The sequence below is a fragment of the Phoenix dactylifera genome, chromosome 1 (genome assembly GCF_051530095.1).
Source record: "Phoenix dactylifera cultivar Ajwa chromosome 1, Ajwa_hap1_PhDact_Kaust_v1.1, whole genome shotgun sequence".
Taxonomy (NCBI): Eukaryota; Viridiplantae; Streptophyta; class Magnoliopsida; order Arecales; family Arecaceae; genus Phoenix; species Phoenix dactylifera.
This window is the reverse complement of record NC_143190.1, coordinates 56592641-56619594: the sequence shown is the minus strand read 5'-3', so window position 1 is coordinate 56619594 and position 26954 is coordinate 56592641. Positions and strand designations below refer to the sequence as shown.

Below are 26954 nucleotides of genomic sequence, written 5' to 3'. Positions count from 1 at the left end.
GAACTCTTAACTTGACTAGAATTTGTGGACGTGTATTTAGCCTTATACCAGTTATTCGCTAGGTTGTTACAGTTTCATTCCGACTCTCTCATCGAATAGGATATTGTGCTGCCATCACAGGATTAATGGAAGCTCGGTGCATTAATGCCATTTTGCCTGCGGTAACAAATTAGCTGTTTTAACTGTTTCAGTACGCAAACAAAAAAGGCATGCAAGGTTCTAATCCTAGCAGCGTATTCTTATGCTGTCAGTTCTTTGGTACAAATTCTATGCTGTTAGTTAATCAAGCACAAGAAGTTTTTAACCTATTTTTTTAAAAAAAGTTGGCAAATACGGCATATACCTAGAAGAAAACAGTAAAGGTTCTTAAGATACATTGTAAGCACTTTGGAATTACCTGCGATGGCCTGCCTGAAGTAGCAAACAAACGTAGGAATTCTTGGACGAAGTACTTATCACCAAGCAATGGGGAAAGGTATACAAAAGCTCCATTTATGCTGTGGTAGGATACTTTTAGTAACTAAAAGACAACAATCTTACCGAAAGAAAAACTGCAGAAGGTAATTGAAATGAGATAAAAAAATAACCCACAGTGCTGTATTTTGGAAGACCATACAATTGACATAAACTTTAAGCCCTTGCTTGAATAAGTTTATTTAGGCTCATTGTTAAACCATGAGCATGTGAAAGATTATGTCCTGAGGCTGTTCTCATTTTCGTTTCACTCAGTAAAATACCCCACTCAATTAGTCAAAAAAGAAAAAAAGATGAGGTTTCTTTTATATCAATCATCTTCAACAACCGGCTCAAGTTGATTATTCAAAAAGGTTTGCAGTTGCATCTAAATTGCAAAAAATAGGAGACAGGTATAGCTTTATTTTGAATATCGATTTACCCGCTAATTATATTTATTAGTGGATCCAGTGAGTAGACCTTACAACCATTGCCTTGGAAGAAACATGTTTCAAAAGCTATAGCTGCCATATAAAATGTATAGAATAATAAAATGCTTATCAGGATTACAGACTATCACTCTTGCAAAGCATCTCATTCAAAAGTTACATTTAGTTGATGAGGTTCTCATTTATCCAACCTCAACTTTGTCAGCCTATCCAAAATTTCAAGGGTTGGTTGTTGAAAATGGTTACTTCATAAGGCTATCCAACCAATAATTTAATAGCATTTGAAGAATGTGGCTTGATAAATAAATCTATTGCAGAATCAGCAGAACTATCAACATTGAATTTTTCTGTTCAAAAACCAAGGCAGGCAGCTTGGAGTAACTGAAAATTAATGGCCGGTCTTCTACCCAATCAAGTCAGCATGAGTTGGGATTACAGGAACAAGATAGTTTCCAAAGGGAGAGTCAAAACTTCTATAATTTCCGAGGCATCCTTCCTGTTGTGCTTGTGTCACAGCGAACTTCTTAGCCTGCTGAACTTTCAAATCTAATCCAATGATTGGTGTCTCTGGAATCTGCACATAAAACCTTGCTGCAAGGAAGGATGCACAAAAAGTAGAAGCAGGAAAGAAATAGGACAGAAGGAAGAAAAGTGCGAAAACATACTGAAGAAGGATATGAGAATGTTGCAACCTTATCTACCACAACCCTTGAAGGGGCATTCCTGCAAAGGGGAGAAACAATCATGTCAGGCAGGAAGAACAACAAAAATCAGTGACAAACAAAAGACATGTCTCATTCCCCCAGGGCTCTTCCGCGTGAGCTCAGGTGGCTTGATGACAGTGTCCTTAAAACCTTTCCTTTGTTTTCATCTCAATTCATGATGATCACCAAACCATGAGCCTGCTTCAAAAGTGGAGATCCATTTTTATGTGAACACTCTAACTATTCAGTTTAATATACAAAGTTCATGGCTCTCTTTCTCTCACACACATTGTGTCTCACTCATACAGCAAGCATTATGGTCTCCTCTCATGGTATCTACCTGAGCAAGGGATTGAATTACTAACTCTAAGGCCAGATTTTGAATTGTCTTCCAACACATAGAGATCATAAAGAAAGAAGCTGTGAAAGTTTTCAAACTTACAGGGTCCAAGGGTTCCCTGATGCAACACTATAAAATAAAATATTCAAGCCAACAAGATAGATTCATGAAAAATTATTGATGAGACAAGCTTCAACGAGCAATATTTGATTTATTTGTGATACAGGCAACCGAGGACTTGGTGCAGGCACTTGAAGGCTTAAAACACCAGGGCAGCAAAGGCAGCCATATGGAATTTACTTACTATCTTCTATATCCAGGTCTTCCAAGAATTTTCAAGCTTCTTTTTCTAGGAAAATGTTGAAACAAAATAAAAGGCCTAGTTATTTTAAGGTCTAGAGAGAACACAGAGCATATAGCCCGCTCTCCTCAAAATGGGACAAGTTATCACAGTTCCATGCTTACAGACTCCAAACATAGACCAAGAAAATTTCAAGATAGGTTTTTATGTTTCTTCTCATTCTTTGTATGTTATACCAAACAATCAGCAAGAGTATGCTACCTATGTTATAATCCAAACAAACTTACATTTCTCTTATAAATTTAAGCCTTTTTTTTTTTCTGGGAGTAAGTTTAAACAACTGCATCCCAAATTTCCTTGGCAATATAAAGAAATAAATAGCTCTCACTGATCTGCATGAAGTGGAACGAGAAAGATGACATGGAAAAGATACTCTCAATTTAAAGAAGGGAACAAACTAAACAAAAAATTCTTTCCATCAAGAAACTCATATACCCATTCTTGTTATGAACGACAATTGCATTTGAGACCAGTCTAGATGAACCATTTGGCAATTATAACTTTAACGATAAGGGTGTGATGAGAAAAACCAATTTGCGCATTAAGAAATCTACAAATAGCTGATTACAATAAAATATGCAACTTTCTCAAAGTAGAATAATAGAATTTTTCAACAGAACATGAATATTGTAACTAGAGGGCAAGTTTTCTTCAAGTACAAGAGCCTGATGCATGAGGTATAAAGGTAGAGAGGTTGACAAAAAGGAATTAAAATGATTCACTTTTGTTCTGCAGCCAAAGCAAGCCAATAGATTTTGATTCACACCAAATTGAAGTTCATTTTGCCTTACAGAGATCCCTTATTATTCTAGCATGCATTCATAGGAAGACTTTAATCGTTAGCATGACCACTTTTTCCATTATTCTCAAAGAGTTTATTGTATAACTCGGATCGAAGTAGAATTATAATCTGATATGGTAAAGATGAAGGTTTTAAGTCTCGGTGGGATGCGGGCCTGTCGCGTTCTGAGAAAACAAGACTGGGACAAGGTCAGGACTCCGAAACTTATGCATGTGGGAAAAGAAGAAAAAAAGGAAAGAAAGAAAGGAAAGATGAAGAAGGGAAAAATGAAAGGAAAGAAGAAGCAAAAGGAAACAAAGAAATGGAGAAGAAAAAAAATGAAAGGAAGGAAAGAAGGAAGAAAGGAAAGACAAAGAAGAAGAAAAGGGAAAGAAAGAAGCAAAGGAAGGGACAAAAAAAAAAGAAGAAGAAAAAGGAGGAAAGGAAAAGGCAAAGGAAGGGATAAAAAAAAAGAAAGAAGGAAGAAAGGAAAGAAAGAAAAAAGAAATAAAGATATAAAGAAAAAGAATTGAAAGGAAAGGAAAGAAAAATGGGAGACTGATGGAGGGTACCTACCAAACTCTCAACCGGGACTGCTGCTAGGATGAGGCAGGACAGTGAGTCATCCAGTTCCATAGAGAAACTGAGACACTCCCCGTCCCACGAGATTTAAAACCTTGATAAAGATTATTTTTTCATGTAATACATCTGAAGTGGACCTTACTGTCACACTAACTAATGTATAAAATAGGGATCAGAGTTTAGATCTGGAAGATTGTTCTGTGATGTTCTAAATCTAACAAGTCCAATTAACCCTTAGAGAGATAAATGGTAGTCACTTGATGTTCTTTCTCAACTTTGCTGCAGCAAATACGGCTGCATATATTCCTCTTTCTTTGTCTTCTAGATGCATATGAGTTTGTTTCTCAGTTCTACTCTCAAGTTTTTCTTTTCTTTCTTTCGTTCTTTTTTTTTTCTTAAAGTTCAACTCCAAAACACAGAATAAGGACAAAGTTTCATTTGAATATCGGATCAGATATGCATGTTTTATTTCAATTGACCCCATTAGGTTTCCTTCAACAAGGATAATTCTGAATGCTATCCACTTCTGAATGTTATCCCACAGGAACCAAAACTAATATGTATAAGGGAAACTGAAAAGCTTTTCAGCACTAGTATTGCTGCAATATCATTTTCTTATGTAATGCAAACTCATACATAACATCTCTACCCTCTCGGCATAAACTTTGAAGTGTGCAACAGCTTTTGTACTGCGCCAACAAATAGCTGTATTATATTTGACAGTTAGATTCTAGCTAAGGTGTTATGCTTATTTTCAATCTCCTCCCTGCTTATAGACAGCTTGCAGTTCTGTTCTACTGTGCATTTTCTACTTTCACTAATATTAACCATGTCAAAGTAACAATGATCAACTTTTAAGCTCTAGGCAGGGGCGGCCCAATACATTTGGAGGCCTAAGGCGAATTCACTAAAAGAAGTCTTTTTTTAAAAAAATAATAAAAAATTTTAATAACTGTAAAATACTTTAAAAATTTATTTAAAAATAATTCGTCCAGCTTTTTGAGATGCAAAATTACTAATCAAATTTTTGTACTCAAGATTCATTAAAAATACTATTTTTAATCGATAATATAGCTAATCAATTTAATCTTTCTTGCGACATAGTTGACCGTAAATAATATTCTATCAACTTTAATTTTGAAAAACTTCTTTCAGCAGAAGCAACTGTTACAGGTATTGTTAATAATATCCTATAAGCAATACATGCATTTGAAAAAGAATCTGTTTTTTTTATAAAACTTAAAATATCAATAGGGGTACTAGTTTCTGTTTGTAAAACTTCTTTTAAAACTTTTAACTTTGAAAACAGATCAAGACCATCAATATCAGAATTTTCACCATGTTTTAAAAATTTTCAAGATTAAGATAATACTTTTTCAAATCCTCTTCATTCAAAGATTTAAACTTTCTAAAATTAAACAAAAAACTAAAAATATCTTTATATATGATGAATTGTTCAAACCTATTTTGAATTGAAGAAATAGCTTGATCTACTATATATAAAAAGTAATCAATTCTAAAAGATTCTTCGGCTGATCTTTTTATCTCATCATCACTATTTTCATCAAATTATTTTTTCCTATGGATCACACGTTTTTCACGAAATGTAGGTTCTATTTTCATTTCAATTGCAGTTTCTTTAGATGAAACCAAAGCAGTCATGAATCCATTTTTCCTATAATTTTTTAAATACGAAAGAAGATCTTTTAATTGATTTATAGCAACATCAATATGCATGTCTTCAGATTGTAAGATTTTACTAACTGACTTAAACAAACAATATATCATACCAAATATTCATGCCCAATAAGAATTCAAAATTCTCAAATCGCATATGTAGCTAAGTATATGGCTTCACTCATTATTTTAGGATCCTCACTAGTTTCTGCTAATTGAACTAAGGCATCTCTTATTTTCGGAGCTTGGTTTTTAATTGCTTTGATACTTTCAATACGACTTTCTCAATGCGTCTGTGATAAGAGTTTAAGAGTCAATGTGGATACCTTATTTTGTAAAATTTTCTATCATTTTGTAAAAGAAGAAAATAAGGTATAAATTTGTTGTATCACTCCAAAAAAAGATATAGCCTTAGGACATGAGTTAGCGGTATCACATAATACTAAATTTAAGTTATGACATCCACATGGTGTATAAAACGCTCTAGGATTTATATCCAATAATCTCCTTTATACACCTTGATGTTTTTCTTTCATATTAGACCCATTGTCATACCCTTGTCCTCTTATATTATTAATCTCAAGTTTATGTTTTTCTAGAATATTTATAAGTTCACTAAAAAGACCTTTTCCAGATGTATCATATACTTCTAAAAATTCTAAAAAATATTCTTCTACTTTTACTGGACTTGTTGTAGTATCTACACATCTTAAAACTAGGATCATTTATTTTTGATGGCTTGGATCAGGAGTGCAATCAAGTATTACAAAAAAGTATTTTATTTTTTTAATCTTTTTAATTATTATAGTTTTAATTTTAGATGCTAACATTTGAATCAATTCATTTTGAATCTTATGACCTAAATAATGATTGTGAATTTCACCTTGTTGAATGCGTCGAACATGTTCTTGCATTATTGGATCAAATTCTGCAATCGTTTCAATAAAACTTAGAAAATTTTCATTATTGCTTTGGTAGATCTTTTCATTCTTTCTCTGAAAATCTAAATTATTTTTTGCAAAATTTTTCACAACAGCAATAATTCTCAATAGTACTTTTTTCTAATAATGCTTTTCTTGGTTTATTTGTTCTTGGAGACTTTTGTCAATTGTCTTGTTTTCCAACAATCTCATTTCTAAATCAATCCACTTATTCATGCTAGTAATATGTTTATTAGTTGTTTCATGATTTTTGAGCTTAATACCTAGATTTTTTCAGTTCCTAGTTCCTTCATTGACTAAATGAGTCATGCTATGCGTTGAATCAAACAATTTACAACAAAAACAATATACTCTATCTAAATTTTTCGAATACACTAACCATCTTCTATCATATTTTTCACCATTAGGTAACTTATGAATGTAATGGATAGTAGAGAAGTGTCTATTATTTTCACCTCTAGAAAAGTGAAGATCATAGTCTCTAATTGGACCTCTTTCCACTAATAGATCTCTCAACTTTGTATCAATATTTTTTCATTGACCAGGATCATATATATTTGTAGGATTAGAACTAGTTTCATTAAACTCTATACTATCCTTATTTATCCTATCTCCATCTAATTTCTCATTGTGTTCTTCATTAAAGATTGTTTCAGTAGATGTTTGAATACTATTATGAATCTGGTTGTCAGTCTCATTTTGTTTCGTTCCTTTTATGTCATCTTCAAACTTTATTTCGTTCTAAGTTGAACTTGATGTAGTATTTTGTTTATTTATGACCATAAATTTATCTAAAGCATCTTTTTTAGATTGAATGAGTTTTTCAATTTTTTTTCTTTTTGAGTTTTTCATCAAATTTTCTATTAGACATTTGAATTTAAAAATAATATTATCAAACAAAACAAATTAATATTACTTTAAAGAAACTTGGTCGCTAAGCTCTCTTGTCTTATACAAAATCTCAATGAAAAATTGGAGGTACAAGACTGTTGCTAAGCAGAATTATGTCATTACTGGGAGTTTGGGACAAGAGTCACAAGACTGTACTCAGAGAAAAATGATGTGATTTAATAAGGTTAGAATAAATAAATCAAAATCTTTTGGATGATCGGATTCCTGCAATATAATTATGAGTATATAATAACAAAAATAAATAAGTAATAACTACCCAATAACCCATTACCCAAGTAACCCAACAAACATAACACCCTAAAGGCTAAAGGGCCTAAACCCATTCTCGGAAGGCGAAAGCTCACCTCCGGGCTCCGGCGACGGCGGTGAGGACGGAGGGCTGGGCCAAGAAGGAGAAGAGACGGGCAAAGGATGGAACTCGGAAGAACCGAGCCGAGAACGGCGAATGGGCGAAGGACGGAAATCACGAAAACTCAGAAGAACCGAAGATTGAATAAACTAGGGCTGAGGATTAGGGAAGGAAGAACCGAAGATTGAAGAAGAGTTTAGAAGGAGAACTAGAGGACTCTCTCTAGTTATCTACTTATTTGGGATTCTGCCAAGACTGCTATTTTGGTGACTACGGCCGGCGGATGGAGAAGACGGGCTATGGAGGATCGTAGGGGCATGGGGCCCTCCATAGCCCTGCTGTCCATTGCCCGTTGGGCGTTGCCGCGTTGGCCGTGTTGCCATGGCTGGAGGCTGGATCGTACTTCATAGGCAGACAGGCAGCTAAGGCTCGTAGGCTTCGGGCTTCCTTCCGTGACTCTTCCGACTTCTTCTTCGGCGGCGAATGGCGATCCCAATTCCCAAAATGGCGATGCCCTGGGGGCTGGAGAGTGAAAAGCCGGAGGCCTTCCTTTGGGCTGAGGTCTTAGGTGACCACCTCGGTCGCTTAGGGCTTGGGCCGCCCTTGCCTCAAACCTTGCACATCCCTCTGCAACCATTCGTCTCTCCCACCAAATTGTTTTCCACTAGCGTCATTTCTCCTTTCCTGATCATATGCTTGCACTGCGAGCACAATAAACGGGATCCAAGAACAAAATTAGGATCACGGCATATCGATCGGTGGTATGAGATGAAAGTTGTAGTATGAGACTGCCAATCCTATATTATACAAAGAGAGAAAGTTGTTCTGCTGCTAGAACAACAATTATATGGTTTCTCAGGTCATATTATTTGATCATACCCATTTAGAAAAAAACTTTACAAGTGGAATATCTGAAAAACTCCAACCAATTGCAAATTAGCAGCAGAATAACTCATAATAATGCAAAAAGGATCTTCAACAATACACAAGTTTTATGCAAATTTGAAGCCTTAGTATATTCAAATAAGCCTTGTTCCATACATTTGGAATCTGCTTTAGGATTCCTGCTCCATTCATCTTTCCTTCCTATCAAGGCCAAGTTCTTCCATCATGGAAAGCATTGGAGAATTTAATTGTAGTATAAATCAGTTATTTACAGAAATGAAGCAAGATAGCATAACAAGAGTTGAGCAAAGTGCCAATTTTTATGAAGGGCAAGGCCTCCACCATTAGGTAGTTAAAAGTTTATGTTAGGCACTAAATCGGTCTGTTGTGATACCCTTGCAATTGTTAGCATCTACCTACATGACGATAAGATCCTGCCCACCAAATTATTGCATGCTGATCTGGGCCAATACAAATAAAATAATATCCATGCATCAACAAAATAAAAAGGGTCAGCTTTTACTATAAACAGTCATCTATCTCCAAACTAATGTGGGACAACAAATAATTTTGAAAGATTTCAGATAGAAAGGAATTGGTAGAGTTTGCAATGAACTGAAAGAGAATATCTATTTATGCAACAACAACCTATGTCTGGGGTGGGGGGAGCCTTGGAATCAACTTCAATGCAATCGACACACTTCTATTCTAGATTTTCACAACCATTATTCAGCTAGAACTCCTTCTATTCTTATTGGCTGTAATAAAATCTCAGGATGCTATATATCCCAACATGCATGGGCCCAAGCTCAGCCAGAAAGCCAGTTTGGGTTAAAATTTGGGCCAGCCCAAGTTAGTAACAAATCAAACTTCAAAAAATATCACTCATCCTCTCTCCGTAGTCATGTTTATAATTCCAAATCCATGTCGACAATTTATATACACTCCTTACTTGGAAGAATGATTCCTTGAATGACTAGTATCTTTATCTCATAAACCACAGACCCAACCTCAATCTGATTTAAATCAAGCCAAAAGTTTGTGACCTGAGCTCAGCCCATCTCATAAAAATATTGGTCCAACCTTCATCCCTATTCGAGTTTAGAGCTTCAGATGTTAGAAAGATTGCAGATACACAGAGACAACCAACCCCCTAGTGTCTAAACTGTACATCCCTTTCTTTCTGTTTGTAGAGGCATCTGTTTCCTTTATTTTCTCAGATATCTCTCTCAATTTCAAGCACAAAACATTAAACTTCATCTAGATTTTGTCATCTTTGACATTGCATTACATATATGGTTAAATTCAGCAATGTTGGTATCATTCACGACCAAATTACTTTGTAGAAGCCATGGTGTATCAAAAATAAATCTGAAACCAATTCGGTCATCTCATCAGAAACGTAGGCAAGTTGTTTGAACTGGATATGTTGACAATGTCCAGTGCAAGGCACTGCCTCTCCACGTTCATCGTATCCGTGCTCTCCCTTGGCCAAGCTGCACCAGGTGACTCAAAAAACTGCTGAGTAGTGATTGTAAACCTCTACAAATCTATCATGATGTATGTAAAGTATATGTAGATTATTTGCAAAAACACGGACTTTGGGATGCTTTTGAAAGATATCAAGAAAGATAAATAGCATGGAATGAGTACGTCAAAGAATCCTTAAGATTTGCACCGTCAAGAGTATAATGTGATGAAGAATCAACGGGAACGTACAGCAAAGCAAAGATTAAAGGAGGAGGCTGTGATTCCATTCCCTTTTTTTTGAGAGAGAGGGAACAGGGGTGGAAGCAGGGGGTGCTTGGGGTGGAATCCAGCGGCTTTTCCATCTGAAATCTGGGTCGACAGCTATAGTGTACGGCCGGAACAGTAAAGAGAGAAAAGATTGGTGGGTAGTGATTTTGATTAGCTCATCTTCGGCAAGGATTTCTAGCCTCCGACGGAGTCGGGCTCCTCCGATTCGAACAGGGGAAACCCTGCTTCATTTTTTTTCGGGATTTGTGCCATCTCAGGCCGGTCAATAGTCAACAGTCAAAGTCGTAGGGGACGGGCCTCGCAACGAGTTGTTTTAGGACTACGAAACCCACTCACTCCAGGATTGGGCTTCGGAGTCTATAAATTACGTGCAAAAAGCTCGACGCTCCCGTTTCTCATAGCTTGGGAGCAAATTTTCCTGACCATCCCACGTCTCGCTGATCAAGAAGAAAACCAAGAAGAAAACATTCAACAAGCTCGGAGAGAAGATAAAGAAGAATCGGCTGGTTGCTCCCGATGCTTGTTTTCTTCATTAGTTTTCAAAGAGATTTCGCACTCACCTTACAAGAAAAGGGACTACAAATTGATGGAAACGGCTGCAGAAGAAAAGAACAATCAGTTGATGATGGGCTCTTTTGAGATACCGGCGAAGAAGATAAAGCTGAAGCCCAGCAATATTATGGTGAAGAAGGAGAATCAAAAGAAGAAGAAGAAGAAGATAAAGGTCCCAAGCAACAGTCAAATCAAAAACAAGAATTGTTTCGACAAAAACCTCGTCATAGAGGGTGAGCAACATGAACAAATCTTGGAGGTCTTAAAAGAGCTAGGCATCACCGATCCTTTATTTGTACTGAGCAAGAAGATCACCAGCAGCGACACCATGAAGCAACAGAACCGTCTACTGCTGCCTCGTGACACCTCGAAGAGCTCACGCCTTTTCGAGTTGATCACCGATGAGGAAAAGGCTCAGATGAAGGAGAAACAGGGGCTAAACGTAAAGGTTTTGGATCAACTGAAGAGAGTATTTTATGACTCTCAAGTATCTCAGTAGCAATAAGTCCCCCCGCATCATTGGCCCAGACTGGAGGAGGTATGTGAACAACAATGCACTAGAGGAGGGTCAGATTCTTAACTTGTGGGGCTTTCGAGTGGAGAAGGGAACAGAGAAGCAGAAAGATGGTGGGGTCCTTCAGCTAGCCATGCTCAATTACGAGATCACCGAGAAGGTGATTGAAGTGGGAGATCATGTTGAAGAAACAAAGGACTTCCCACCTGATGTAATAGAGGGCGCCTTGCATTGATGAGCTTGAGTATGCCTGTTTGAGATACCTTTCATTCACTCATATATCCATTCCTATCTGCAGACGAATAAGGTCTTTTCTATTATTTTTATGTTTTAGTTTAAGTTGTGGTTTCCCATACTTTTAAACTTTATAGTGCATGTAACAAGGAAATTTTACTCATAAACTATGATTTTTTCTATTACTAATTTCTGTTTCTCCTTCTTTTTAGCTGCTGGTTCTGGGCATGAAGTTCATAAAATATAACATTACATATATGAATGAGTTCACTTTTTGTGTATATCGTAATGTCACCTTTATGTAAGCATATTGAAGAGAGCATTGTCCCAATGAAACTTTTCTCTTAGTAATACAACATGGCACTCTTTAGAATGTAAATTTTCTTGCATGTATGCTATTTAAAAATTTTTATTTTATATTTACTATCTCAAAAATGAATAGGAATATACATATATACATATATCCATTATACATATGTACATATATATATATATATATATATATATATATATATATATATATATATAAAGAGAGAGAGTGATTCAAGAACATCACCAAACTTGATGTGGACAATTTTGGCTATTATGAATACTATTAGATAGAATCCAGAAGCGAGACCTGCAACATCGGAAAGTTAAGTCACGAGTCAAATTTTTCGAGGCCATAACTTAGTCATACAACATCTGATTGAATTTTTTTTTTTTAAATCGTGTAATATTTTAAGATCTACGATATAGTATCGGCCTCTAAAAGAGGTTGCATCCCTCGTGATATCATTCAAATTCCATCATTTGGGTTTTGAAATAGGCTGGTCAAACCGAAAGCTTTCTTTTCAGAAAAGTATTTGTTCAAACATATCTTTTAATCTGAGAAGAATTAGGCGGAGCGACATGAGGCAAAATGGATGGAAAAGTCAAGATCTACTTTCTATAGAATTTTAGCTTTTTCAAACTTGTTTTTACTAATCATGTCTATTTTATGAAAGTAAGTCCTATTATAACTAGGGGATGAACCCGACACAAATTGTAAAAAGAATAATAGAGAATTTAACCTGGCATTCCTAGCAGCTTAACTTCTGACTTTTGCTGCTCATAGTAATGCTATCATTGACAGTAGTAATAAAGAATTATGGTCTCATGCACCACGCTTATGACAATACCATTCTGTTCTAATTATGGGCACAGATTTGCATGCTTAGACACAGAGTCCAATGGATGGACACTAATATAGCATGTTTTCTTAAGAGAAAAACTTTCTTATATTTTTTTATATATGTTCAAGGTTGTTTCATGAAAGAAGACATAGTTGCATAATAAATAAAAATCTAGCTTCATAAATTATTAGTAATATCCATCCAAATAGTTGTTCATCTTGTTCACTTCATAATCTACAAATTAACATTAGAAAATCATGTTTTAGGCATTATAAAATAACTGTAAAATACTTTAAAAATTTATTTAAAAATAATTCGTCTAGCTTTTTGAGATGCAAAATTACTAATCAAATTTTTGTACTCAAGATTTATTAAAATACTATTTTCAATCGATAATATAGCTAATCTATTTAATCTTTCTTGCGACATAGTTGACCGTAAATAAGATTTTATCAACTTTAATTTTGAAAAACTTCTCTCAACAGAAGCAACTGTTACAGGTATTGTTAACAATATCCTGTAAGCAATGCATGCATTTGAAAAAAAATCTATTTTTTTATAAAACTTAAAGTATCAATAGGGGTACTAGTTTCTGTTTGTAAAACTTCTTTTAAAACTTTTAACTCTGAAAATAGATCAAGACCATCAATATCAGAATTTTCACCATGCTTTAAAAAGTTTTCAAGATTAAGACAATACTTTTTAAAATCCTCTTCATTCAAAGATTTAAACTTTCTAAAATTAAACAAAAAACTAAAAATATCTTCATATATGGTGAATTATTCAAACCTATTTTGAATTAAAGAAATAGCTTGATCTACTATATATAAAAAGGAAACAATTCTAAAAGATTCTTCGGCTGATCTTTCTATCTCATCATTACTATTTTCATCAAATTGTTTTTTCCTACGGATCACACGTTTTTCACGAAATGTAGGTTCTATGTTCATTTCAATTGCAGTTTCTTTAGATGAAACCAAAGTAGTCATGAATTCATTTTTTCTATAATTTTTCAAATAAGAAAAAAGATCTTTTAATTGATTTATAGCAACATCAATATGCATGTCTTCAGATTGTAAGTTTTTACTAACTAAGTTAACAACAAACAATATATCATACCAAATATTCATGCCCAATAAGAATTCAAAATTCTTGATCGCATATGTAGCTAAGCATATGGCTTCACTCTTTGTTTTAGGATCTTCACTAGTTTCTGCTAATTGAACTAAGGCATTTCTTATTTTAGGAGCTTGGTTTTTAATTGCTTTGACACTTTCAATACGACTTTTCCAACGCGTCTGTGAAAAGGGTTTAAGAGTCAATGTGGATACATTATTTTGTAAAATTTTTCATCATTTTGTAGAAGAAAATAAGGTATAAATTCGTTGTATCACTCCAAAAAAAGATATAGCCTTAGGACATGAGTTAGCGGTATCACATAATACTAAATTTAAGTTATGACATCCACATAGTGTGTAAAACGCTCTAGAATTTATATCGAGTAATCTTCTTTGTACACCTTGATGTTTTTCTTTTATATTAGACTCGTTGGCATACCCTTGTCCTCTTATAGCATTAACCTCAAGTTTATGTTTTTCTAGTATATTTAAAAGTTCACTAAAAAGACCTTTTTCTAGAGGTATCATCCACTTCTAAAAATTCTAAAAAATATTTTTCTACTTTTACTGAACTTGTTGTAGTATCTATACATCTTAAAACTAGAGTCATTTGTTCTTGATGGCTTGCATCAAGAGTGCAATCAAGTATTACAGAAAAAAATACTTTTAAATTTTTTTAATTATTATAGTTTTAATTTCAGATGCTAACATTTGAATCAATTCATTTTGAATCTTATGACCTAAATAATGATTGTGTATTTCATCTTGTTGAATGCGTCGAACATGTTCTTGCAGTATTGGATCAAATTCTGCAATCGTTTCAATAAAACTTAGAAAATTTCCATTATTGCTTTGGTAGATCTTTTCATTCTTTCCTTGAAATGCTAAATTATTTTTTGTAAGATTTTTCACAACAGCAATAATTCTCAATAGTACTTTTTTCCAATGATCCTTCTTTTGGTTTATTTGTTCTTGGAGATTTTGTCAATTGTCTTGTTTTCCAACAATCTCACTTCTAAATCAATCCACTTATTCATGCTAGTAATATATTCATTAGTTGTTTCATAATTTTAAAGCTTAATACCTATATTTTTTCAGTCTCTAGTTTCTTCATTGACTAAATGAGTCGTGCTATACGTTGAATCAAATAATTTACAACAAAAATAATATACTCTATCCAAATTCTTCGAATACACTAACCATCTTCTATCATATTTTTCACCATTAGATAACTTACGAGTGTAAGGTATAGTAGAAAAGTGTTTATTATTTTCATCCCTAGGAAAGTGAAGATCATAGTCTCTAATTGGACCTCTTTCCACTAATAGATCTCTCAACTTTGTATCAATATTTTTTCATCGACAGGGATCATATATATTTGTAGGATTAGAACTAGTTTCATTAAACTCTATACTATTCTTGTTTATCCTATCTCCATCTAATTTCTCATTGTGTTCTTCATTAGAGATTGTTTCAGTAAATGTTTGAATACTATTATGAATCTGGTTGTCAATCTTATTTTGTTTCGTTCTTTTTATATCATCTTCAAACTCTATTTTGCTCTGAGTTGAACTTGATGTAGTATTTTGTTTATTTGTGACAATAAATCTATTTAAAGCACCTTTTTGAGATTGAATGAGTTTTTTGATTTTTTTTTTCTTTCTGAGTTTTTCATATCCACATTCAAATTTTCTATTAGACATTTGAATTTAAGAATAATATTATCAAACAAAACAATTAAGACAATCACTATAAATAAATTAAAATATAAGACAGTTAAAAATGATAAAATCCAAAATGTCAACAGAAGCGGTGTCGGACAGCCCGGATTCGACAACGAACTCAAGTTTCGACAAGCGGTGCCGAACTCAACGGCGAGAAGTGGTGCCGAAGCTACTGTCAATTTTAATGGAGACTCTAAACATGAAAAGTTATTGTCAATTTTAAAGCAATAGACAATCAAAAATGCATAAAAGAGAAAAAGATGAATAATCGAAAAGTAATTTTTTTTTCTTTTTTCCCCCTCTTGAAAGGATCTTTCTTTTAATAGTGAGAGTTCTCAGATAACACAGTGACACTACTCAGGGGCGGCCCAAGGGTGTTATTTGTCTCTAAAAAGGCCAAGGTATATCAACGGAAATGTCTTGAAACAACTAATTCAGCTTTTGTATAGGAATTGACCTTAAATGCTTTATTTTATAGGCAACTAAAGAGCTCCAAGGGTGTGTAGGAAAACTGAGAGAGATGTATGGTTTTGGGATCAGATCATTGGATGATTTAGCAGGTGAACTAGATGAAAATTCTCAATCAACTTTTGGAAAACTGCATTCACAAGTCGTTGCATCATATATTCTGTTCTTTCAAATAGGTGCTCCAGGAAATTTCACTGACAGGGAAAGAAGGGAAATCTGTTAAAACTTTTAATAGTGAAAGGTTTTTGGTAGGATTTACTTTGGCTTCCGATGGTTAATCTTTCATAAACTATATCCCTTGAATTTTTGATGCCTCACTCAGTCACTTGTTATAAATCATCTAACATATTTTGGATTTCTTTTACCTTCCATCTTGGTTGGCACAAAACAATCTCAATTCATCTTTATATTATTCAATCACCTGCATACACAGATATACTGATACGCAGGTGACAGGTATGACCTTCAAAATTTTGGTTGCTATTGAATCATTGATAATTACTTTAAAGGAACTTGGTTGCTAAGCTCTCTCGTCTTATACAAAATCTCAATGAAAAACTAGAGGTATATCTATTTCTTAAATATGTTAAAAGTAGGTACGGTGTGAGCCCAAAACTTCTAGTTGCTAAGCAGAATTGTGTCATTACTAGGACAAGCCTGCACTCAAAGAAAAATGATGTGATTTAATAAGGTTAGAATAAATAAATCAAAATCTTTTGGATGATCGGATTCCTGCAATATGATTATGAGTATATACGATAACAAAAATAAATAAGTAATAACTATCCAATAACCCATTACCCAAGTAACCCAACAAACAGAACACCCTAAAGGTTAAAGGGCCTAAATCCGTTCTCGGAAGGCGGAAGCTCACCTCCGGGCTCCGGCGATGGCGACGACGGAGGGCTGGGCCGAGAAGGAGAAGAGACAGGCGAAGGACGGAACTCGGAAGAACCGAGCCGAGGACGGCGAACGGGCGAAGGACGAAACTCGGAACTCGGAAGAACCGAAGATTGAATCAACTAGGGCTAGGGATTAGAAGGAAGAACTGAAGATTGAAGAAGAGTTTAGAAGGAGAACTGGAGAAGGACTCTCTCTGGTTATCTACTTATCTGGGATTCAGCCAAGACTGCCATTCTGGTGACTACGGCCGGCGGATGGAGAAGACGGGCTATGGAGGATCGTAGGGGCATAGGGCCCTCCATAGCCCCGTTGTCCATTGCCCGTTGGGCGTTGCCACATTGGCCATGCTGCCATGCCTGGAGGCTGGATCGTACTTCATAGGCAGGGAGGCAGTTAAGGCTTGTAGGCTTCGGGCTTCCTTCCGTGACTCTTCCAACTTCTTCTTCGGCGGCGAATGGCGATCCTAATTCCCAAAATGGTGATGCCCTGGAGGCTGAAAAATGGAGGGCCGGAGGCCTTCCTTTGGGCCGAGGCCTTAGGCGACCACCTCGGTCGCCTAGGGCTTGGGCTGCCCCTGGCTCTAGGTCAAACAATCTACAAATACATCCATCATTACCTCTTCCCATCACACTCCATCAGTATTTTACACTAGTGACTTCCTGCTCGACGTCCAAAATCACTTCTTTATGCGGTCTCTCACTCAACATTGCTAAGACTAGAATAAAAGCAATAACCTTCCACGGACTATACAAATCCAACCACAAACCACATTCTCTTATCATCTGTTCTCCAAATTGCTGCATTCTCTTTATTATCCAACCTTATGTATCCATCATAAAAACCCTGCACCTTGTGTTCTGAACAAAAAAAAGGAAGAACGTAAACCCTTATAATACCTTTGACATCCTTGTCTATGCTCTCCACTCATCAATAAAAAGGTTCTAACTTCAAGTCCCAGATAAAATTGCGTCAGAATTCTTTAGAATACGCATTACCGGTTACAGGACAAAATAAAATGGAATCATATATGAGTCATATGTAAACTTTTCTCCTCATGATTAAAAAAAAGAAAGAATGAAACAAAGGGCAAATTTTTTCCAAAAAAAAATCGGACAAGTCACTCGCTTATTCATACACATGTTTAATAACTAGATGAATTACCTCAGTTGCATCAGTTTTGATTTCCTCAGATCCCACAAACAAAATTTTCACCAAGATTCGTCGACGGCGCCGTATATGAAGGGATATATATAAGATACAAAATAGATGGAGTGCAAATAAAAACAAAAGGGAAGCGATTGTTTGATGCTAAAGTCGAGAAGAGTACCCGCTTGGTTCGAGCTTTCTCTTCTTCAGCGCGGATGTCATCTTTCCGGGCGGTGAAACCCTCGACAGTCTACCCTCCAGGAAGGAATCGAAGGATCGGAATGTTTATGCCCATTCGACGTGAACTAGAATTAATTAGGCTGTGGGCCAACGTGGGCCGTCATACGTAAACAGCGAGCTCATAGGATATTGGACGAACTTCGGCTAGGGCCCAGTTTAATTGCAATGTTCTGAACAAATAACCTTTTAAGGCAAGTTTCATATCAGCCATAACATTTGGGCCCATTCGTACACTGTTTATTGTTAATTGTTGGCTCTGCTCCATGATCACCTCTCCAGGGCTAGTTTGAACTTCGAATGGGCTATGAATGGCCAGGCCAGGAAGCCAATTGGTAAGCTTGGGGCACAGGCCCAATTGTGAGCTTGGGAACAAAACTAAACTAGCTCTGATCCTGCTCGTTCCAAGGTGATGAGGAAACAAATCTTGATCTCAGTTCAGGACTAATTTGCTCAAACCGGGCTGGGATGGCCCTGTACCATCCTTTCAGCCGACCATCAAGACGTCCAAATTTAGCTTGGATGTTCTCATGCCTAGATGACATGAACGCAATGCATCCATGGAGCTGGATAATTAAGACTAGGCTGGACGAGTCGGCTCTGTCAGAGTTGGGCTTGTTTGTCTTCCCTCATGAAAACCCAACCCTTGAACATATTTTCGTATATCAATTTGAGTTTGCATCCTATCAATCAGTCTTTTTGGTAGAGATAAATGGCCTGTTCGTGGTAGCAAATGCTGCCGTAGTTGTCTGTATATCCTTACAGATGTTTGGCAGCATCTCGAATCAACAGAGCAACAAAGTAGAGAGCAATCCCCACTTTGATTGACTAATGCCTTTCAATCCTGGGGCAATACTCTCCTGATTACTCCCTTAGAAGACAACCAATAAGACTGATCAGTCATACCCACAATTGAATCGAGGGATAATTCCCTGAAAAAAATGCTCATCACCTTTGACAAAGAGACAGGCTCATATCGTAATTAACTAATCAAACATTTAATTTCCTTCATTTTCTTGTTTCATCAGTTTGCCCACATCCTTCCGTTTGTTCAAAACAAAGATGAGCTTTGTCTACTGAGGAAAATAAAAAAAATACAGCAACATGAGAGGGGATTTGATCTGCTTGAAGGCCAATGGTAAATATTTATTCACCACCACAATAGAAGAATCCACAATGAGACAGCTTCACTCGCACCACAAATACACATAGAAAATCACCAGTAGATAAGATGAAAACATTTTAAGAAAGTGAAAATAAAAAAAGAAGCAGCTCAAACGGCAAGAAGGCACCAGATTCATATCCTGATCTCTTTACACATGCATTCTTATGTTACACAGGCAGCAGGGTGAGGGTTCTCTATTAAGTCTTGAAACCCAAGCCTGACCACCTCCTTGTGCCCTCCTTCTTAGCCTTCTGCGAATTAGTATCCATAAGATTTTCTAGAGACGTCAGCTTCCTGTTTCTGACTCGGCCTGCTTCTTTTAAGAGCTCAGCGAGCCTTTTCCTCTCATCTTCAACATCAGGGTTTGCTGTTCCAAGCTTCTCCTCCCTCACCTTAAGTACATATTCCAGGATTTCAATTGCATTTTCCACCCTGTTGTAAAACAAGTGCAAAGGAGTAAATGACATATAATCTTTGATCCCGAGTTATTGGCATACCATAGTTTGTGCTAAACAGCCAATAGGGTTAGAGGTGGCATCTGGATCATAAATAGACTTGACAATACCAAGCTTGCAACATTATGGAAATGTGATTGGTGAACTAAAAAAGTGTATCACGATAAACCATAAGGATGATGCACTAGTCATTACTCTAGGAATGCAAGTTCTCATAATTAAGATGCCGCTAAGGGTTAAAAAGTAGACCTATCAAAAGTTCTCTGCATCAGAATCAAGAATAAATTGTAGTTATTAAGCATAAAGATGCACTACATATAAGATCAACAGACTAATGACAACAAATGAATATAAGAAGGCTATGAATATGTGCTAAGTTACGGTTACGACTTTAAAATGAGAAATCTGTTTAAAGCAGCTTGTTTTCAGCTCCCAATTCTGCTAGAATTTAACTCGCACAATTAGTAAAGAATTAGAGCTAGATATGAGAAAGATATTTCAACTATCAGACCAAGATGTGAGCATGAAAATTAGCTGAAACTACATGCATATGGAATCCCCGAGGGACCCCGAGGGACCTCTGGCTCTCACGAGATTTCTTAGAAATTCATGGACATCTGTAGTTCAGTTAAAAACTAAATAAGCAGAGCCTGAGCTACACTGGCTTATGCCAGATTGGTTAGTTTACCCCCTGGTTGTGTTGATCAATCTGTTAGATGAACTCAGACCAATGTTGTCAAGATAAGGATGACAATAGATGAAATTCTGCATCCAAGGCAAATGGAGTTTATCTCGTCAGCGGTCAAATCGCTTATCTGGCCCTGATAGGAACAATATTATATGGTCAAATATGAGATAGTAAGAATAGCACTATCTCCAACTGATGGAACCAAAGAACCAAGTCAAACTGAACTATTTGTGGCAGCGGACACTTTAAACAGAATCATCTTGCCGCCATCACCTCTCTCCAGTTCTGCCATCATTTTCTTTAGTAAGCATACAAGTTTAAAAACCGCCTCCTCAAATCTAGAATTTTTTTTACATCAGTTTCCCGTTGACCAAAAAGACATAAGCTTGATTACTGACATATTAGACTGAAGTTCAGGAAAATCCTTTACCACACAAACTGAGTTCAATCAGCCAAATACTATTTTCAAAAATATATTTGCATCCAGAGCTAACTTGTCGTATTTGGATACTCTGCTGACCAAATGTTTTTCCTCTGCTTCACAAAAAGAACATGGTCGCAGGGTCTTAAGTAGAATAATAACATGGAAAGCTGCTACGAGGAGAAACCTCAAAAAAGACAACATCAACTAGATGATAGATCTATAGATTTCTGATGACTGACGTAGGTGGACAAGTTGTGGCAAGTCAATGAGCTCCTCTTTCCATACAGGAGCGATATTGGAATTGGTGTCCCTATTTTTCCTTTTAACTAGCAAGATATCCGTCAGACTTCATTTCATCAAAGAGTACTCAAAAAGAATCGCATTGAACATAAGGGTGTTGGCCAGCAGATGCTGCTTGGGTTTCCTCAAGATGATCACATACCCCTATTGAGCTGGAGATGAAAATGTTGGGCCACCTGAATTGGTTAGTAATATGGTAGCTGCATTAGAGAGGGGGCAGTTCTGACCTAGGAGAAGAAAGAACTCCGAGCAATCATACAAGTTTTTGGAGCCTGTGGCATTAAAATATTTGAAGGAATTTTAAGATAAAAATGCTAAACAGTCATGGAAGATTGTATTAGAGGTTCACAATATTGTAAATGTTGGACATTCATGCATATCAACATCTCATATTTCAAGGAGATGTTCAAAATCTATGTTGGACATTCAGGCATATCAGCATATCACATTTCAAGGAGATGTTCAAAACCTTGTTCTGATGACTTCTCAAACAAATGATTTTTTCATAGGATAAATTTTTATGCCCCAAGTCAAATTAAGTCACAAACTTGCCAACTGTTTAAACATATGACTACCATTCCTTGCTCATGAAAATATAACAGGCCATGCAAATAATAACTCCATTTCAAGCCCTCCATGCACACGTGGATGCATAAAAAAGAAAGAAGAAAAAAGATAACTCCGACCTCCCCAAATTGCTTTTCTAGGATTACAAAGTGACTTTTGAACCTTAGGAGACCCTACTCAAATAAACTATGAACCCCTCCTAAGAAGAAACCCAAATGGGCATGCAAGTTGTCCATATAAAAAACAATTAGAGAGAACATTGACTACTTCACGAAATCAGTTTGCCTTGACCTCCTAACCTCTTACTTGCAATATAACCACCATTTACAGCAATCATAAATACAAACTAGGATTTTAAATACCATGGAATGGGGCCATCCAGTTTTTCTATGGAATGGGAGACCCGTGTACCGACAGTTAGGTGATCGATGTCCCGTATTGTAGTCTTCTCCCCACTTGTCCCATCCTGACATTTGGGACAGTGGGACACCTCGCCATACCACCGGTATTGAAAAAATTGGTATCGACTTTGTAGAATCGGGTTCTTATATATCTAGCCAAAACCAACCTTCACAACAACATGCAAGAATCAAGTTATTAGTGCTTCCCTTTGAGCCAACAAATGCTTAGCCCTGTTCCTTTATAGTCAGCCGATCTCCATGTTGATTCCAACTTATTAATGGCAGTAGACTAAAATAAAACCAAAGTCTTTTCTATTAAAAATTTAAATTGTTTTGAAGTTCATTATTAGCAGTAAATTTTTTTTTTTAGAAAAACTGTTGCAATAGAATCTAAGATGAGCATGGGAGGAGTTAAGATACATGATAGCCTCTTTGAAAAAGCGAAAACTTTATAGAGTTTGTGGATGGGGTTATCTGAGATATGATGCTGAAACACAAGGGGAAGCAGTAGGTGTTAGTAACTAGTGCTGACTAGTTTGGGTTGTAGACTTGTAAGCAAACACCTTTAAGATACGAGATAAGGACGGAACAGTTCACTAGTTCTCTATAATGTTAATTATATGGGTCCAAAGCACGTCAATTTCTAGAAGGACATAGGAAGGATTAAGTAGTTGGTTCTTGGTAGAAGGCACGACTATATCAGTATTTACAAGTTAGAATTGATCTAAGTAGAAATTTAATGTGACCGAAAATTTGATTGTATAGCCCTTTCAAAGTACCCTGCTGGGGGAACTTACATGTAACGGAAATAAGGGTCAATACCTGAACAAAATTTGCCATTGTTTGTTCCATATATGAAAACCCCATAGGCCAAAACCATTTGTTAAATGAGCTAAATGACCTCTTATGAGTAAATCTGAAGTACCATCAGCAAAGAGGTGCAGGAGGCAAGAAAATTGCAGCATAACAGACACTTTAACTTGCAAGCTACAAATGGGAGCCTGAGTACTGATTAAAAAGTATAAATATAGTTTCAAGATGAAGAGCGAAGAAATATAAGAACTCAGTAAGTGCAGATGTTGTGCTTACCTTCCCATGGCATCATATGTTGCAGCAAGATTACTATATACCCCAAGAGTATCTGGATGGGTCGACCCATATTCCTGCTCCAAAATTGCCCTTGCTTCCACGAAGAGCTCGGCTGCCTCATCAATCTTAAAAAGTTGCACACATGCCAGCCCCATCTGATTCAGCACAACCCCAAAGAAGGCCGACTTTTTCTCACCAGTGGCTCTCAGCTTGGCCACAGCGCTCTCAAAAGAGCTCCTAGACTCTCCATACCTCCCAACCATGTAGTACATCACCCCCATCTGGGCTTCAATACCTGCAACCGTGCTCCACTGCCCTGGTGAATCCTCCAGCAGCTTCAATGCCTTCTGCAACAGCTTCAATGCCTCTTCAGGCTCGTTCATTGCTTCATAAATAGCTGAAATTTCCATCAGACCCCCAGCAATATCCTCAGGACTCGTGCCTGGAACAGGCTTGGCATAGATCCTGAGGGCATTCTCACAGTAGGACTTCGACTCCCGAAACTTGCCCGTCTTGTAGTAGAGGTCGGCAAGGCGGACAAAGACCGAAGCAACAGACGTGTGGTTGTCGCCCTTGGTGGACTTGAACACTGTTAGGGCCTTCTGGTAAGAGAAGACGGCCTCGTCGAAGCGGCCAAGGGAGAGGTAAGTGTTGCCGATGCCGACATCAATGGAGGCGACCTCGGCCTCCTGACCATTGGCGATCATGGCCATCGAGGCAAGGACAAGGTGCTCGAGAGCGGCATCAAAGTCACCCTTGGCCTCGTAGATGAGGGCCATAAGCCGGCGGTCGGCCGCCTCCTCCAGGGAGGCGGGAGGGCTGTGCTCGCGGTGGATGTCGAGGGTCTTGCGGCCGAGCTTCTCCGCCTCGTCAAACTGCATTGCCTGAACATGGGCTTCTGCCAAGTAACTGTCAAATTTTTAAAGTTCAGTTACCGATTAGATTAGCCGGGTGGAGTAAGGCAAAAACTGGGATAGCATTGGGAGCCACTCCTACCGAGAATACTAAAAAATAAACCTTCTTCTGCTCGCGTTCCCCACAAAAAAAAAGGGGATTTGGGGTCGCCGGCGGGGGGGGGGAGCTATGGACTAGGGCGCCGGAGGTGACGGCGACGGACGGAGGTCTTGGGAGGAGAAGAGGACAAGAGAAAGTGCGGGTCTCCGAAAGGAAAAAGGCGTGGTAGCGGGGCTCTTGTGAAAGCCAAAGCATCGTGCTTGAGCCAAAAAAAGCCTAAGCATCGTTGCTTTAAGATAGCTACAAAAGTTTTATTCCTAACAGACCCTGATGCACGCCAAGCGTTAATCCCCCATTGCGCGGTCTTGCTAACGTGCGCCTCGCCTCGAGGGCCATCACGGCAATCAGGACCGTCCACACCGGAGGACAGTAGTTAAATTGTCATTAAAAAAGGATACGCAATACACGGAAAGAAAGGTGTACAACGGCGGCGATCTTACCGGCAAGTCTCGGCAACCCTGGGATCCGACTCCCCAAGCGCTTCCATCTGGATCTGGAGCCCCTTTGTGTAGCACTCGATGGACTGATCTAGCCTTCCAAGCATCGAGTGCGTGTCCCCGAGCTGCATGTACCCGGAGAACGCCGCCAGCGCGTGCTCCGGCCCCGCACCGGCCTCCGGCACGGCCGCCACCGCCTGCTCCAGCACCGGCACCGCCTCCTCGTACCGCCCCAGGCTGCAGTAGATCGCCGCCGTCACGTGCAGGCTCATGGCTAGCTCCAGCGCCGCCCCCTCCCCCAGCCTCTCGAACGCCCGCGACGCCCGCACCGCGTACTCCAGCGCCTTCCCGGGGCCCTCCCCGGACGCGATCGTATCCCGCGCCAGCTTCAGCAGGAACGGCCCCAGATCCGGGTTGTCCAGCGCCGCCTCGTCCGCCGCCGCCACCGTTGGTGGCCGCTGCTTCTCCGCCGACGACGATCCCGGGGTCCGCTTCTTCCGGTCCGGGGAGGGCCTCGCGCGGGAGGACGAGGAGGGCGACGGGGTGGAAGCCTTCTTCGGGATCGGGGATCTGATCTCGCTGGGGCGCCGGATCTGGGTGTCGCCGTCGTCGGGGACGGCTATCCGGAGAGGCGGAGCGTCGGGTGGGGCGACGAGGCCCGGCATGGAGGCGTTGGAGGCGGAAATCGAGGGTGTATTCCTAGAAGAATTAGGAAAATTGGAAGAGAGATCGGGGGCTTTCCGACGAGAAATCGAAGTAGGGATGGCGTCAGAGATATAAGCGAGATGGAGAGTAAACGGGTGGAATTATTTGTAAGAGATTACCACTCGCCACCATTCCTAAAGCTTGCGTGCAGGATACTTCTACCAAGTAAGAAACAAATTCAATTTTTAAATAATTAATTAGTGGATTTGTGAAGCCTGGGTTATTGTATTCTGAGTTCTAAACCCTTTTTCATCGCTTTCCTCTTCTGCCCGTTAAATAAATAAAAAAATAATAATAAAATGGTCCTCAATGCTTATTTACTTACCATGATGCCCCTACTTCCTTGCTAAAACTACTAGGGAGCCACTAGCTTTTGTTGGCTTAGAAGCTGCCTGATGGGAATCGGACGCATCGAAGAGGCTACCGGACGTGTTATTATATCCGTGTTATTTCTTTGCCACGCTGTCATACAACTGGTTCTGGATATCAGGACAAAATTATTCTTTAGCTTTTCGGTTTCCACTTCATTTTTACTTTTTAGCGACCAAAGTGATCCTATGTTTTTTCTCTGCCTGTTTCTAAAATAATTAAAATGGAGGAGGACATACTTGTCCTTAGAAAAGGATTGTGCTTTATCAAGAGCTTTACTTTTTTAAATGTACACTACTTGTCTCGATAAAACTATAAACACCGCAGAGAAAAACACATAGACGAGGCAGCGTTCTTATAGAAATCCGGGGTTTATCTATCAAACCGAACCTCACTCGATGTGCGACACGGCAAGATGCACGTGACATAGTGCCGTACCTCGAGGAACCAGTGTTACAAAAAAAATCAAAAATTCTCCACCGTCGGATCAGGATCCTACGGTGACCAAGGCTCTTCATCCTGGAAAATTCGAAGATGATGTGGTCGGATATGCGATGGGAAAAGGCGGCCCCAGACGTCGCACGCGGTCCTTTTTGACTGATGGAAAAAGGAGGGAGGTAAAAAGTCAACAAGCGAGCTTCTGTTCACACCCGACGATGGTTACCGCCTAGAATTTGATCGCAGCCACTTACCGGGGATCAGATGGTAGATGATACTGGAGGATTAAAAAAAAATAAATAAATAAAGTCGAGTGACTTGAAAGGAAAGGCGATTCTAAGAAGCAGACGGACCGGTGACTCGATCATGCGTTTGGGTTAGGGAGGGGTCTCTCTCAAGTAGGTATACAAGTAGCTAGCAAATTGAGCGAGCAATGTGTGACAATTGCCCAGAGGTTAATTGACGGTGCGAGCTTGACCTAACTCAGAAGGTTGGGACTTAGCTGGCACGAATATCCACTACCTCATGCTCCATGAGAGGATATTGGATCATATATAATAAGAATTTTGCATACATTGCTGTAAAGTAACAGAAATCCCATCATATTATCATTTTTTATAATCTTAGAAAGGTATGAGCATCTAAACATAATCCCCCCAA

At 38.1% G+C, this 26954-nt stretch overlaps 2 protein-coding genes across 11 annotated transcripts; both read right to left on the bottom strand.

Annotated features, from left to right (window-relative positions):
• Positions 1-962: 962 nt before the first annotated feature.
• Positions 963-18325, bottom strand: LOC120110436 (uncharacterized). Of its 10 annotated transcripts, none has more exons than XM_039125376.3 (4): positions 18187-18325; positions 12049-12111; positions 1568-1625; positions 963-1476 (listed from the first exon to the last, which is right to left on the bottom strand). In XM_039125376.3, exons 1-4 carry the CDS (start codon positions 18225-18227, stop codon positions 1306-1308), a joined length of 333 nt encoding a protein of 110 aa, XP_038981304.2. In that variant the 5' UTR covers positions 18228-18325; the 3' UTR covers positions 963-1305. The 10 variants fall into 10 exon arrangements, 3 of the variants coding, with proteins under 3 accessions (XP_038981304.2, XP_038981305.2, XP_088563514.1); XM_039125377.3 differs by having other exon boundaries at positions 1595-1625; XM_088707388.1 differs by lacking the exon at positions 18187-18325 and adding an exon at positions 18021-18177.
• A 1032-nt stretch (positions 18326-19357) lies between these two features.
• Positions 19358-25727, bottom strand: LOC103711305 (protein KINESIN LIGHT CHAIN-RELATED 1-like). The gene is made up of 3 exons (XM_008797398.5): positions 24786-25727; positions 23332-24240; positions 19358-19839 (listed from the first exon to the last, which is right to left on the bottom strand). The coding sequence occupies exons 1-3, from the start codon at positions 25445-25447 to the stop codon at positions 19605-19607; spliced, it is 1806 nt and encodes a 601-aa protein (XP_008795620.3). The 5' UTR covers positions 25448-25727; the 3' UTR covers positions 19358-19604.
• Positions 25728-26954: the final 1227 nt, after the last annotated feature.

Coding starts and splice junctions, on each gene's coding strand:
- LOC120110436 (XM_039125376.3), bottom strand. CDS start 18,227: ATGACATCCGCGCTGAAGAAGAGAAAGCTCGAACCAAGCGG. Junction 12,112..18,186: donor AGAAAGCTCGAACCAAGCGG/GTACTCTTCTCG, acceptor CCGATGTTGCAG/GTCTCGCTTCTGGATTCTAT. Junction 1,626..12,048: donor AATTGTCCACATCAAGTTTG/GTGATGTTCTTG, acceptor TCCCCTTTGCAG/GAATGCCCCTTCAAGGGTTG.
- LOC103711305 (XM_008797398.5), bottom strand. CDS start 25,447: ATGCCGGGCCTCGTCGCCCCACCCGACGCTCCGCCTCTCCGGATAGCC. Junction 24,241..24,785: donor AGGGTTGCCGAGACTTGCCG/GTAAGATCGCCG, acceptor AAAATTTGACAG/TTACTTGGCAGAAGCCCATG. Junction 19,840..23,331: donor ACATATGATGCCATGGGAAG/GTAAGCACAACA, acceptor GTTTTACAACAG/GGTGGAAAATGCAATTGAAA.